The sequence below is a fragment of the Euprymna scolopes genome, chromosome 35 (genome assembly GCF_053919585.1).
Source record: "Euprymna scolopes isolate OS-2025 chromosome 35, ASM5391958v1, whole genome shotgun sequence".
Taxonomy (NCBI): domain Eukaryota; kingdom Metazoa; phylum Mollusca; class Cephalopoda; order Sepiida; family Sepiolidae; genus Euprymna; species Euprymna scolopes.
In genome coordinates, this window is record NC_136516.1 from 67,184,704 (window position 1) to 67,200,406 (window position 15,703).

General features: G+C 35.1%; 1 protein-coding gene across 1 annotated transcript in view; it reads left to right on the plus strand.

Annotated features, from left to right (window-relative positions):
* LOC145259891 (BAI1-associated protein 3-like) overlaps positions 1-15,703 on the plus strand; it is a 2,054,292-nt gene that overhangs the window by 1,902,291 nt on the left and 136,298 nt on the right. The window contains exon 19 of the mRNA XM_080117785.1: positions 3,397-3,432. Within this exon, the coding sequence (XP_079973911.1) occupies positions 3,397-3,432 (36 nt within the window). The remainder of the gene's footprint in view (positions 1-3,396; positions 3,433-15,703) is intronic.

Consider the following 15,703-nt stretch of genomic DNA (forward strand, 5'->3'; position numbering starts at 1 on the left):
AGAAGATAAAGTATCCCAATCGAAAATTCTTCTCTGGGTTTTTATGTAAGAGATTGTTATTCTTCCATTGCATTTTCAAACGTTCCTCAAATCTTTTGTATCTGAGGCGTTCTTTTGTCGCAAGCTTAGAACGATTGTTGTGAACCATTTTCTTAACTTTTTTCAATGAATCCATGACACACAACTTCTCCTGACACCTGAGATGCACACCAACCAGTTTCACTGCATTCTTCCCATAGATTTTCGTACTTTTTGTTTTTCCTTGCCTGAGCAGCAGCAAAACCTCTCATGAATTGTAGATTCATTTTTTACACTTCATTTCCGCTTCCTTCTTTGCTAAAATACCGACCTACTACCTATATAGTCTTCAAGAATATCTGCAGACTTTCCTTTAAAAACAGGCGCTAATAAATTTGATGATCATTAGGATTTGCTTAATTTGTCTGTGTTTTCGGCAATAACTGATGTAAACAAGTCATTGCATACGAATTATTGAAGACAAGTTTTAATTTAATTTCAAAAGCTAGAGGTCATTTAGTGGCCATAATATTTCCCAACACCATTAGTCTCGCACTATCTAACATGTTCTAGCTCCTGTTGCATCGCCACAGTGTTGTATTCATGGAATGTGCTCGGATGAACTTCCTCCAAGGTAAATATATCTGACTCACCCGCCTAGCAGCAAAATCCACCCTTTGACTGTAGAAACCTTTAGATGCCGAGAGATTGTTTACTCCAATAGTGTATTTCATCGGATTGCCTTTGATATTCTTTTTTCTCTATTTCCTCCACTGTCTTGACATGAAAAAATTTAATGCAATGTCTACGAATATCTTGCTACCTGACTCTACACACATCCTATGAATTTGGATCCTGTCACAGTTACCCCTTATGCGTTAGTGGCTATGTACCTTATTCGGTTCGAACAAAAGAATTGAAAAAAAATTAGTAATTTAATGTAAAGATCCAGTAGTGCTTCAGCTCAGCATAGTCGATTTCATAGTCTGTCCCGTTATCCATTACGCCAACTATATACCATCTGGCGCTTATTAGGCAATATACAACAAATGTATATTGATAACAGTGCACCTTGGTGTGCATCAGTGGATCTTTTATCAGGTATTCTTGGAGGAGCAATGTAGAAACACGCTAATATGATCCTTGTAATCAATCAGACGCAAAACGATTTCTGTAACGCTTTCTTCATCATTATGCTCTCCACCACGATCACGACGGGAAAAGAAGGACAATATTCCATCACATACATCGTTAAAAGGATTACACAACGCCTGAACTTGATTCACTCGTGTGGATAATCAACATCTCTACAACTTTCTCATAAAATTCATATTTTCAATTAATTTCCGAATTATAAATCGATTTAATTACGGAATAATAAAAAGAGGTGAAAAAATTGGTTCAACAGTAAATTGGGAGATTATGAAAAATGAATGATGGTTTACATGCGTCCGCATATCTATACGAAAAGCTCCGTCTATCGGTCGTCTGTCACGTCCTAGTTTGAAATAGCATTTGTGTTGGTCTCTCAGTCTCTAAGTTTGAAATATCATTTTTGTAAGGCAACTACGCCGAAGTTTAAAATAGAATTTTCTATCGGTCTGTCACATTTAAGTTTGCACAACATTTTCCTTGATTTGTTTTGCTTGAATTTGATATAATACTTTCGTCACAATGTCGAGCTTAAGTTTGAAATCGTGTTGGTCGGTCACATATACGTTTAAAATAGCATTTTTGTTTCACTTCAAGGTTTGAAATAATATGTTCGTTCATCTGTGATGCTTCGGTTTGAAATAGCATTTTCGTCAGTCTGCCACGGATAACTTAAAATAACAGTTTCATTGATCTGTCACGAGCAAGTTTAAAATCCCATTTATGTTCACCTGTTACGCTAATATTACCAATAGTATTGGAATTGTTAAGTAGTATTTTCTTAAGTCTGTCACACTTATATTTGAAATTGCAGTTTCGTCGTTCAGTCATGCAACTTGAAATACATGTGTCAATCTGTCACGCTAAATTACAAAGATGATATTGTGGTTTTAAATGACATTTTATCTGTCTGTTACGATTAAGTTTAAAATGGCGTTTTCAGTTGTCTTTCACGCCAAAATTTGAAACAACATTTTCGTACATTTGTCACGTTTAAGTTAGAAATAGCATTTTCGTTGGTCTGTTATGCTTAACTGTGAAATAGCATTTTCGTTTATCTGTCACGATCAAGTTTTAAATAGGATTTTCGTTTGTCTGTCATGCTTAAATTTTAAATTGTATTTTTGTTTGTCTGTCACGCTTAAGTTTGAACTAGCACTTTCATCGGAAAACGTGCAGATTGACATGGCCGCATCTTAATGCATCGGATTTACTTGCTTTCACCAATCGACTTTACCAAAATTATTTCCACTTTTTCTAAAAAAAAAAAAAAAATTTTGAATGTCCTTTTCGCCGATTAATTTTGAAACCATTTAAATCTGTATAAAATTGGAAATAAATTGGATTCCATTTGCGTATTCCAAAGACTAAATTATTGCTGTGAATTCAAATATTTAATTTGAATGCCTAAGCGTTTGTTTCTTAAATGAAGTCTTTATTTGAGTGATTCTTGCAGCTCGTTCTTCAAATAATATTCTCAAATGTCCTCAATTTACTGTCCCAACTGGACTTTCTAACCTTGGAGGAAAGGAAGTACGGAATGGCTGCCGACGAGAATTTAAGAATTGGCAAATTGGTTTCAAATCCCTTCGGATATGTTTTATTGTCCGGCAATTATTGTTACAGACTAGATTTGCATGAATCACATCAGAATTTAATTTGAAAATGATTAGTGAAATGTTTTCAGTAAAAAAAAATTTTAAAGGAAGGAATGTTAATGTGGTTATGAAAAAATTGATAACATGAGTCCTGTTTTTCTCGGGTTCCTTCCGTTTTCCGACTAATTCTATCCGCCTCTTTCATCTATTTGTCCACTTCATCTTCGTCACCATCATCGTCGTCGTTGGGAGTACAATCCCATCGGAAGAGTAAACTTCTATAGTGATGTCATAACGTCTTAGTGTTTGTATTTTTGTGTTTATATACTTCTACTTGTGTGTCTTTGTGCTTGCGTTTGTGTGTAGTTGTGTTTCTGATTGTATTTGTATTTTTAATGTGTCTGCGTATATCCATGTGTGTGCTGATGTGCGCGCGTTTCTGCATATGCGTGATTTCCAACAATTATACAAGATGTCATCCAATATGGTTTTATCAACTTTGTTTTGTCGCTAATTTTTTTTAACAAAAAAAGTTTTCAAGTTTCTTGTGTATTCCTTGAACTGTTTTTTGTTAATAATTATATTTTCAAGTAATGTTATAATCATATTTCTTCTTTTCTATCCAAAGCTGGCAGGTAACGTCATCTCTGCACTCAAGGACGAGGTGAGTTGACATTATTTGCTCAAAACGTCTTTCAATAGGAAATAAAAGGAAAGAAAGAACGAAAATATCATGTTCTTGCTATAAAGACTCTCCATACTATAGTTATTTTCGTCCTATGAAGTGTGTAATTTCTTTTTTACTCCTCACGATCCTAAAATAACACGAACAAATGACCATAGTCATTAACTCACACAAAAGACATAGCAATAACAACAACAAAGAAACTGTAGAAACAAAAGGTATTTTGAGCACCCCAAGTTTTATACTAGTATTGTACACCTCCATAGGGTCTGTTGTTGTCGCTTTTGTTGCGTATATTTGAAGATAATTTCTGCTGATACTTTTCTTCGGGGCGAGTATGGAAACATCTGACTGCGATTATTTTTCAGATATTGGCTTATAAATTCTGTCTGGATTTTAATTTTCTGATATTGACAGCAAGTGTCGATGTCTACTGTAGCTTAATAATAATAATAATAATAATAATAATAATAATAATAATAATAATAATAATAATAATAATAATGATAATAATCGAAAAACGACCCCCATTAACTGCGAACACTAACAAGTAACTTGGAGGCTGCAATAGTAATAAAACAAAACAGTAAGAACACAAGAACGGGATACCAAAAATATAAAAACCGCAAAATACTATGCCTCTGTGGACGGTGTGAGAACTCTTGGTGAGTAAATAATAATTTATTCGCTTCCCATTGAAGCAGGGTTAGAAATGCAGTTTGACGTGTGAAGAAATGCAGCTATCTAAAAGAAAACATTGAAAAGATGCGAAAATAACCAAGAACGGATCATTTGGCATTATCCGTTAAGGTTGCCTGAAGAATAGAGAGGATTACTAAATTTTTAGTTTGAAGCAAAATTTTAGCCAGAAGATTGGGAATCAGTGAAATGTTCACTCGTTTAATTTTATAATGCTATAAATTTTTATTAACTTTATAATTTCATCAAATTTAATCTGTCTTGTAATTTTATAAAATTCTATTAACTTTATAATCTTATAAAATTTTATAAACTTAGTCATTTTTCTTTCCTCGTAAAGTTGAGATGTGCAGAAAATTCATGAAGCACTCATTTTCTAAGCTGATCGTTGAAGATGACAATTGTATATTTTGTGAGAAACTTTATTGCACAGTCTCCCACTGATTCAGCATGCTTTTCAAGAATCTCTTTTTCATTAAACCCAACTGGCATTTCTAATCGGTCTTCATTATCAAAATTCTCATTTCTAAATTTTGTAAGCCATTTTCTGCATGTCCGTTCATACATTCTTCTTCTTCTTGGGCCGATGGAGAATTTCAAGTCGCTTCCCCTACAAAGTTATCATGTTTAAGAGATTTCAACACTGACATTTAATTTTTTACCGATAGAAATCATAAAGTGATCAAATGTATATATCTGATATATAAACATTATTTAGTTCATTAGACAGTTACACTAATAAATGCCAAAGAATTACAAAATGAATAGAACTATGAAATCCTATATGTATATCCATGTTTCTTGATTAAGAGTTTCTTCTGCCTTGATCATCCCAACGGGCCATTAAACGTTTCAACAACTTGTTAATGACAAATGTTCCTAAAAACAGCGACCACCTTAACACCTTATAATAATCAACTTTAAGTGATTAAGGATCTATAAATAAATAAATAAATATATGTATATATATATATACAATGTGTATATGTATGTGTGCATTTATATATATATATATACATATATATATATATATATGTATATCTATATATTTGTGTGGATATGTATATATGTAAGCATATGAACATATACTCATATATATATATATATATATATATATATATATATATATATATATATATATATATATATATATATATACATACAGTGGCGGCAAAAAAAGTCCGCACTTGTAATTTTTTTTTTAACTGCAAATTTAAGCTAAATTTCATGTAGCTGTTTAAACAATCTATACCTCATTTGATTAACCTTTTATTCTTCTATAATTTCATATGTTTATATTTGACTTTTAATTGAAATATTCTAGTGTTCACGTCAATTTAAAAAATGACTTCAAATTAAGGAGGCAAAAAGAAACTCCGCAGCAACAAATTCGTTAAACCAGCTTAAATTATCTAAATCAGTTTAAAATATTCACCAGCATTCAACAAAGTATTTCTAATCGTAATTGTTGTTGTTCCAGGTTATACAACGTAACATTTAGTCCATATGTCACAACTTTTTCTTAGTGATCGTCAGGAGCTTATTAATCTTCACCTTTCTGATTTAACCAATCGAGAAATCGGCGGCAGTTGGAATGTGATGAGAAAACGGTACGAAAGACTGTGCAAAAGCACCAAGACACAGGCAGTGTTCGTGGTGCCCCTTAATCTAGTCGTACTAGAGTAACTTCTAACAGGGAAGACAATGCTATTAAGATCCGCAGCCTAAGAAACAGATTTGAACCGGCTCCCAAATCCAACAACAGTAAAATCTTGTTAAAAAATGCCCTCTTTCTACTGTCAAGAACAGATTAAAGGAATTTAATTTGCGAGGATATGTTGCAAGACGCAAGCAAATGATTTCTGTAAAGAACAGAAAGCGCCGTTTGAACTTCGTCAGATCCAATGAAGATTATGACTCTTTATATTAGTCAAAAGTGCATTTTAGCGACGAAAGCAAGTTCAATAGACTAGACAATGATGGTAGGCAGTACGTCCGTCGGAGGAAAGGCGAATAATTTAATCCTAGGTGCTCGGTTTCAACTCTGCAAGGCGGCGGAGGTTCAGTTTTGGTGTGGCAGATTATTAGTACCACTGGTCCATGGCCTATAGTTCGCTTGCAAGGTCGAATTAATTCGACCAAGTAAATTAAGATGTCAACTGAGCATTTTCTACCCTACTTGGTCGGAATTTTGATGATAATCCGATCTTCATACAGGATAATGCTCCAATTCACACAGCTGGCAATGTCAAGAGGTTTCTGTGTTTGGATTGGCCTGCACAATCTCCAAACCTCAGTCATATCGAAGATGTATGGCATTAGATCAAGCAACAGCTACGCAATGATAAAATTTAAAATTTGGAATAACTTTGGACAAAAATTAAAGAAAAGTGAGATGCCCTTTCCTCGGAGTATTCCTCCAGTCTAACTCAAGTAATTCCCAAACAATTGCAGGCTGTCAAATTGCGGAAGGGCTATGCTACTAAATATTAAGTAGTTCATTGTGTTCCTGTTGTATTTGTGTTGCATTAATGTCCTAAATTACATTTAAATAACAATTTTCCAGTGTGCGGACTTTCTTTTTGCCTCCTAAATTTTAAGTTATTTTTTAAATTGACGTGAACACTAGAATATTTTAATTAAAAGTCAAATATGAACAGGTAAAATTATAGAGGAATAAAAGGCAAATCAAATGAGGCATAGGTTGTTTAAACAGTTACATTTAATTTAGTTTAAATTTGCAGTTTTTGAAAAAATTACAAGTGCGGACTTTTTTTTTGTCGCCTGTGTATGTATATCTCTAATATATGTAACGTAGTTTTCAAATATGTATTTTTTGATGTAACATCTTGCGATCGAATATTTTATTGATTTCTTTTCAACATACAAATTCGCAACAATTTATATATATATGTGTGTGTGTGTGTGTGTGTGTGTGTGTGTGTGTGTGTGTGTGTGTGTGTGTGTGTGTGTGTGTGTGTGTCTGTGTCTGTGTGTGTCTATATATTGCCTAATTATATATATATATAAATATATATATATATCAGTTTATTTGATGTTTAAATATCACGACGTTTAAATATCATGATTAATTTTATGCTGAAAACTTCTTTCTCATTTTTATTGCAGACTCTACTTTTGTATAAGCAATATCGCCTGAAGAGATCTTTAGTTTCTTGCAACTGGCTGATCGAAACATACTCATTAATGTTTTACGATATATAACATCTTATGTGAAACAAATAAAATGTGTATATATATACATATATATATATATATATATATATAATTTAAGAGTATAACTATATATATATATATATATATAATATATATATATATATATATATAATTTAAGAGTATAACTAAGCCGTGCATTGTTTATTCTGAACCTTCAGTTTGAAACTACAAATATAGATCTGACCAAATAGACAACTATGAATTAATAAGGACAAGAAAATTGAGCCAAGCCAAACTTAAAATGGGTCACTGAAAAGCTATAATAATAAAGAATATAATTTCATAAAAGTTAAGAAGATAAAATGTTTAACAGTAATTGAAAAATAAACTGAAAGAAGTATGAAAAAATAGAAAAGTAATTAAAAAAGAATGAACTAAATAAAAAAAAAATATTAATAAACGAACACGTAGTTAAGCAAATCGGTATTTGATTAAACATATCCACAACAACTATCGTTATTAGTTCGACTTTGATTTCATTCAGAAATTGGTAAACAGATATATTTGTTAATATATTTTTCTTGTATTATAAAAAATTTTTTTAATTTTATATGTTATGTTTTATATATTATCCGTTTTACTAATTACTTATCAAGGTTATGGATAAAATCTCTATATTAATAATTCGCTTCGACCGTCATGATATTGGCATCCTTTAGAAGGAAAGTGAAGTAAAACAAAAACCATTAGTGTCGCTGAAAGGCAAACACATTCTGATTATAAATACGTCGAAATAAGTAAAATCATTTAGTGGTTTTGTCGTTGGGTGAAGCTTCAAATCTCCGCATTTCAGGTGAAAACAGTATTACCTACTTACGCGTCGCTTCGGACATCATAATCCTGATATCTATTAAAAGGAAAGTGGAATATTCCAAATGGGTAATAATAATAAACATTAATGGTTAGGAAAAATTTTTATCAACAATTTTATCAATGTTCTGGAAAAGTAACTTCTGATTAATTATGAAAATGCCTAGAAAAATCACTTATTAATTGTAAGAAAAAAAAAATTTTTCAACTATATTTCATGTTACAAAATTATATCATTGTAAAAATGACCTGGAAAAGTCATTTCTGATTAATTGTAAAACATTTTTTCAACTACTATATTCATGTTACAAAACGATAACATTAAAAAAAAACTCATGGAAAAGTCACTTCTGATTAATTACTAAAAGCACAGAAAAATAATTTCTGATCAATAGCAAAAATGCCCTGGAAATGCCACTTCTGATTCATTTTTTAAAATGCCGTGGAAAACTCACTTCTGATTAATTATAAAAATTTCCACAACAGCCATAACCATCGCCCACCACCACCACCACCATTTCCGCTGAAGCTGTCGACGCCACATACGCCACCACCACCACTGTCGCTACCACATCCAATGCCAACACAACTACTACTACCATTACCATCACTGCCACCACCAGTACTATCACCCCTGCCACCACCACCACCACCGCCTCAACCCCCATTGCAACTGCAAACATCTCCGCCACCACTGCCGTCAACACCACTACATCTGCCACATACACCACCAACCTCCAACATTTCCGGCTCCACCGCCATTGCCACCACCGTCGCCACACTGTCACCGTCACCCTTACCTCAGCTGCCACCTCCACCGCCACCACCACCACTGCTACCACAACACACCACTACCATCGCTGCCATCATTACCGCTACGTCCACTACTGCTACTACCACTGCATCCACCGCCGCCACAACCACATCAATTAGTTGTTGATGTTCTATGAGGGTAAACTAGGCCAATTTCTGTTAAGCGGTGTCCGTTTTTTCGTGGATTTTCGCCGTTATGTAATTAATTTATAATAAGCCATTGTATTTCTGTATACATTTGCAAAAACTGCAGAGTCATCTTCCAGAAATGACGTCATGATGGTGTTGGTGTGGGGACGAAGCACTATTAAGTGCTCTGGGGGGGGGGAGTCCAGGGATTACCAAACCTTCTGTTTTGGGCAGGGATAAGGGAAGTAGTATCTATTTTTAAGTCACAAGGTAATTTCCCAGGCATTATCTCCTCCATTTTTGTTTAGATGAAGGTGGGGGGAATAGTGTTCGTTTTGTTATCACAAAGCAACTATTCCAAGTATTATTTTCTGTTCCTTTGTTTAGTGATACTCAACATGTGATATCCGTACCTATATGAAAAAACAAACTCCTAGCTGCAACGAAAATAAAATGTTTCTTATGACATACATAAAAGTTATAAAAACCGAAACTCACGTCAAATCATCGAGTAGTATAACTTTTAAATAATAAATAAGGTTCTTCTGCAGTATAGTACCCATATAAAAAAACTCTTAGCTGCGAAGTACGGAAAGGTTAGCACAATAAAAAAATGCATAAAATAATCGAAGAGTTTCATTTTTAAATAAGAAATAAGGTACTTGTACAGTAATCAACTCAAGAAAAGGGTACTTGTACAGTATAGTACCCATATAAAAAACAAAGGAAAGCTTAGCTTTGACGTGTATAACAGTGATTAAAACTGAAAATCACGTCAAATTATCGAATAATATGACTTTTAAAATATAAATAGGGTGCTTCTACAGTATAGTGCCTATATGAAAAGCAGTAGCCGCACGAAAATTACGTAAAATAATCGAGTAGTTTCATTTTTTAAATTAGAAATAGTATACTTGTATAGTATGAAAAAAACAAAAAATCTTACCTGTGGCGTCCATAAATTTTTTTAGAACCGAAAACCACATCCAATCATCGAGTAGTATGACTTTTTATTGTTTTCACATATAGATAGAATACTGTACAAGTATCTTATTTCTTGGGTAGAATACTGTAAAGTACCTTTTTTCTCTTCGTATTTATGTAAAAGCGGATGGAAGGAACGGGAGGGGCATATGGAGTAAATCACAGAAATGGCTTAAGCAGTTTACGATCTCAAAATCACTTTATTTCATATGTATTTTAAGAGTGAACTATGGTGTAACTTCCGAAAATTGCTGAAGCAGTTTACTATCTAAAAACACTTTATTTCAAGAAATCCAGGCATTCAATTTCATAATAAATCAAGATTATTTATTTTATAATATATATTTATTTGCAAGTGTTGCCATATCATCTACCAATTTCTTACACTTTTAGTTTTTCTTTAACCAAGTACTCCTCCCGATTAATTTCATTTTCTTACCACTATGAAAAACTAGCAAAAGTTGACATGCATAAACAATATCGTTTTCTCACATGTAACTTTATATATGGTTTCTTAATTAATTCATTGATATATATATATACATATATATATATATATATATATATATATATATATAATTTTGAAGAGTTTTTTGGTTTTTTGCTCTATCGAATTGTGTTATTTGTTTTTTTTGGGGTTTTTTTTCACGGTGGTCACCAAATTTCAAGGCCCTGAAGCCACTCAGGGATAAGGGTTATTGCAAGTACAGTACGTTAGTGTGGAGATTTATTGAAGTGTTTACTTGAGGTGGCGGTTCATTAGGAATTTGTTTACGTTGAACTTGAAGAGATCCAGGTTGTAGTCAGGTGGGAAGCAGGCAGACGGAACAGAGTTCCACAGGCGTGCAATTCTAAGAAAGAAGCTTTGTTCATGGAATCTACGTTTTGATTTAGGCACAGATAAAGAGTGGGGAAAATTTGTGACAGTGGATTCAGCCAGACGGGTGTTTTTCGTGAAAGATTGGCGAGGGGCGACAAGAGATTGGAGTTCAGACGAGCATCTGCCATGGAAATAACGATAAAATAAGGATAGGCTCGCAACGTCTCTTCTGTGGGAGAGAGGTTACAGGGAAGCGAAAAGGGCATCTCCCACTAAGCCACGAAGTCTATTTTGTATTCTGTCAAGGCAGGATAGGCTGTTTTTAGCAGCTCCTGCCCAGATATGGCAGCAGTATTCCATCCTTGGACGTAATTGGCTTTTATATAGATAGAGAATTGCATCAGTAGTGAGATATCTTCTGGAGCGGTAGAAGGATCCCACCATCTTTCCAGCGACCTTGGCAACAAACTTGATGTACATGTTCCATTTCAGATCAGGAGTAAAGGGCAAACCCAGAAGCTTGTTAAAACATGGGGCTTCTCCTAGACGAGAGCCATCCATTTCTATTGATGCAAGATTGAGATCAGAGCGTCGATGATGTAAAGATAGGAGTTTGGTTTTAGATGCATTAAAGGTAACCAGCCACGTCTTCCCTCACTGAACCATGCGCTCGAGATCAGAGGAGAGAGAACCAGAAAGAACTTTGTCATTTACAGCCTTTGATGTGTTGCCGTAGATGGTCGTGTCATCAGCATAGATGTCAACGAATGATTTAAGTATGCGTTTAGAGAGATCATTGATGTACATCAGAAGAGAGTTGGGCCAAGGATTGACCCCTGAGGGAATCCAGCATTTATATTGCAGGCCTCTGATTTTTGTCTATCTACCACTACTCTTATAAGCCTATCGGAGATAAATGATTTAATGATTGAGAAAACATTTCCAGTTATATCGTAGCTGGAAATCTTGTGAAGTAGGCCCTTATGCCATACCTTGTCGAAGGCCTTTGTATATGTCAAGAACAATTGCCCTAGAAACGACGCCTTTGTCAAGAGATTCACTAATCCTGTGAGATATAACCGTTAGCACATCTGCGGTAGATCTTGCAGAACGGAAACCATATTGTGTGTCACTAAGAAGATTATTTCTGCTGAGGTGGTTGACTATTTCTCTATTTAATATGGATTCCAGCAACTTACTCATAACACACAGGAGACTTAGTGGTCTGCACTGAGAGGGAGATGACTTATCACCTGAATTCTTAAATACAGGGCATACTGATGAGGTTTTGCAGGGAGTCGGAAAGCACTTCTCCTTAAGGCAACGCTTAAACAGTTTCGTAAGTATGGGAGCAAGTTCTGGTTGAAGCTTTTTTAACACTATAATTGGGATGCCGTCGGGCCAGTTGCTTTACTGGAATCAAGGTTCTTGATTAGCTGGCGACCTCATGCACAGATATTTGTATGTTACCTAGCGTGTTCCGTGTTATAGGAGGAAATATGGGAAGTTGATGGCCTTCGTCGCATAGGGTAGAATTAGCTGCAAAGTTCTTTGCAAATAGTTTGGCCTTGTCTGATGCTGACGAGATTACCTCTGGTCCATTGATAACGGTTGGGATAAAACGCACACTTCTGTTCAGGATCCTATTTGTTATTTGCCAAAACTGGTGGGAACCAAGCCGCTGATACGCTACTTTGGATTTAACAGACTGGGCATATAGCTCTCTTGCATTTTTTATTACTCTTTTACAGTTGTTGCTGGCGTTCCTGAAAGCAGCTTTAGTCTCAGTGCATCTATTACGTTGGTATCTATGGAAAAAGTGATTTCTGTGCGCGATAGCAGCAGCACATTCTGGGGAGAACCATGGCTGGCTGTTAGGTTTTTGTTGGAATTTTGTGGATGGTATGAATCGGTCTATGCCTACAATAAACCATTCGATCAGATCTGATACTATAGAAGACACATTCTTTTTAAACATGGAATGCAGAGGTAGATCAGATATGAATGTACGGAAGCTGTCTCAGTCAGCCATAGAGTATCGATATGCAGTACGGTGGAGGAGGTACGTCTGGGGACTTATTACATTTCATTGTTATCTTAACTGATACAACTGTGTGATCGGAGGATCCCAGGGGAGATAAGACGGAACATGAACATAGCTCAGGGGAAGTTGAGAGAAAAAGGTCTAGGAGGCTTGCATATTGACCAGTAGTATCGGGCACACGGGTGGGTTCGCGAACAATCTGAGTGAGGTCATAAGCAATGGCAAAATCATGACAAAACCTTTCCTCGTCGTCTGTCTTATTTGAATGGGTCAGCCATTCCACGTTATGGACGTTGAAGTCACCACAGATGTGGATGTTAGCCGAGGGATATATAGACAAGATATCGTCTATTTTCTCAGATATACTCTTAAAGATATTAACTCCGCTGTTATGGGGTCGATAGAGGGCAAATATAAATGAAGTGGTGTAAGCAGGTGCAACCCGGAAGCACATATAAGGTAAATTAGGATCTTCTCTAGAGATATCCCTGTCACACGGGAAGCCATCTTTAATGTAGGCACATATTCCATGCCCATGGCGATCTTGGGTATCAGATTTAGCTGTTAAGTTAGAGTACCCGTTAATTATGAACTCATCTAGGGAAGTGGTCGGCCCTATTCCAGTTTCGCTTAGAAAGAATATGTCCGGTTTCGTCTCCTGTAATTGGGTTTCAGCCTCTGGAAGGTTGGAACGTAGACCCCTGATGTTGGAGAAGGAGACATGGTAGTAGGGGTCTACGTTGGAAGATGGGGTTCTAGGTTTATCCGAGTTTTTTTTCTGCAGATATTCATGTTGAGGTTTTGGGATTTGTGGAACAGGTCGGCATACTTGGTTAGAGCAGGATAGAGAGGGAAAGTAAGAGAGAAAAAGACAGGAAATTCTTTTTGTAGCACACGAAAAGGTAAAGCCGTAACAATTACCCACTAGTATGGCATCGAGAGGCCCCACCAGAGACTATTGCATGATCCAGAATCCATTCATTAAATGGCAATACAGCAGTCCCAGTACTTTGCGCCTGCTGATAGGACAGCCTCCTTAGTGGTTAATCCAAGGTTCGTGTCCCTGACTATCAGGCGGATAACGTCAGCCCAGACAAAACATTTACCTCCAGCACCCTTACTAGTGACATGGCCACAAGGATAGACATAGAGACAGAAAAATTTCCGATATCTCAGACTACTGTTCACCAAGTACTACCGACATTTAAAGCAGCTTTTTCTTCACCTTTTGTCAGAAAAATCACTCATTTGAATGAGGAGTGAGGGACAAAAAAGAGAAGCGAGAGTTACTAGAGCTGCCGATAACACATCCACTGTATTATCTACTCTCCATTAAAAAAAAAATAAAAAATAAAATAAACGGGTGGAAGGGGAATCGGTACAAGGGACTTATTAATATCTAAGTAGTAAAGTCCGGTGCTAAATTATCAATTCAGGACACTTTTGATGATAATCTCCACTCCCATATTAATGGGTGGATGTTTATCTATCTCGAGTTTGAATCATTCGAGCTTCACCTTATAATTAAAATCCAATAATGAACTTTTATCAAATTGTGAAGTCGGCTTAATATTAATTTACATTTGAGTTTAGATAATTATTCAAGGTTTTTATTTTGGAGGTTCGTTTTCATAGGTGACTATTTCTTTGCTAATGTCACTGTGTATTATATTTCGAATATAATTGAAAATAAAACTAACTATATTAGATGGTTTGATTGGCTAGCCAGTAAGCAAGCATTTTCAATATAAGCAAGCTTATAGTAATAGTATATATTAAGTATATTACTTAAATAAATTCTTAACTTTATCTACTGTAATAGAGAAAATAATTCCCGGCATTTTGGGTTTTTTATCGCTAGTTTACTTTTTAGCATGGGTGAGCAGTATTTTTCCTGTTTCAATAGTAGTCGCGAAGGGGGGGGGACGAATCCCATCTTAAAAGTTTATCAAGGCAGGAAAAGTAGAAACAAATAAATACATATACATAAATAAAACAAGGAAAACAAGTTTAAATAAGGTAACATGAAAAAAAATTGTTAGGATGAATTTTAAAATACTTAACGTCTGTTTGACATCGTTCGGCGTCATTTTTTTTTTTTTTTTTTTTTTTTTGCCGACTGGCATATTGCCGTGTCTTTTTGGAACGGAAGAAGATTTCTATTTCCGGATAACTTGTGCACGCGTGCCTATCTATTTATAGAATAAAAGTCGTTACGTTCAAATGTGTAAATATATTAAATTAAAATTTTTTTTTAAATAAAGTCCTAACTTTATCTACTGTAATAGAGAAATAATGTTACCATGCTCAATCTCTTCATTCATTTTTTTGCAGGCTTTTTGTCAGCATAGACAAAATTCAAATTCATACGATTTTCGTGTTCCAGTTAAAACTATGCCGAAAAGCTGAGACAGCTCGTGATATCAATGATGCGTTTGGCTCAGGAACTACGAACATGTGGCACAATAGTGGGTCAAGAAATCTCGAAATGGTGAGGATAGCTTCGAAGAGGAAGACGGTCGCGGCCGGCCGACTGCAGTTGATAACGAATATTTGAAAGCTTTAATTGACTCCGATCCTCGCAAAACCACACGAGAAGTTGCTGTTGCACTAGAGATCAACCATTTAAAACAAACAGGGAAGTCAAAAAAGTTAGATAAATTAGTGCCGCATGAATTGAACGATAATCAAAAAACAGTCGTTTTAAGGTGTCT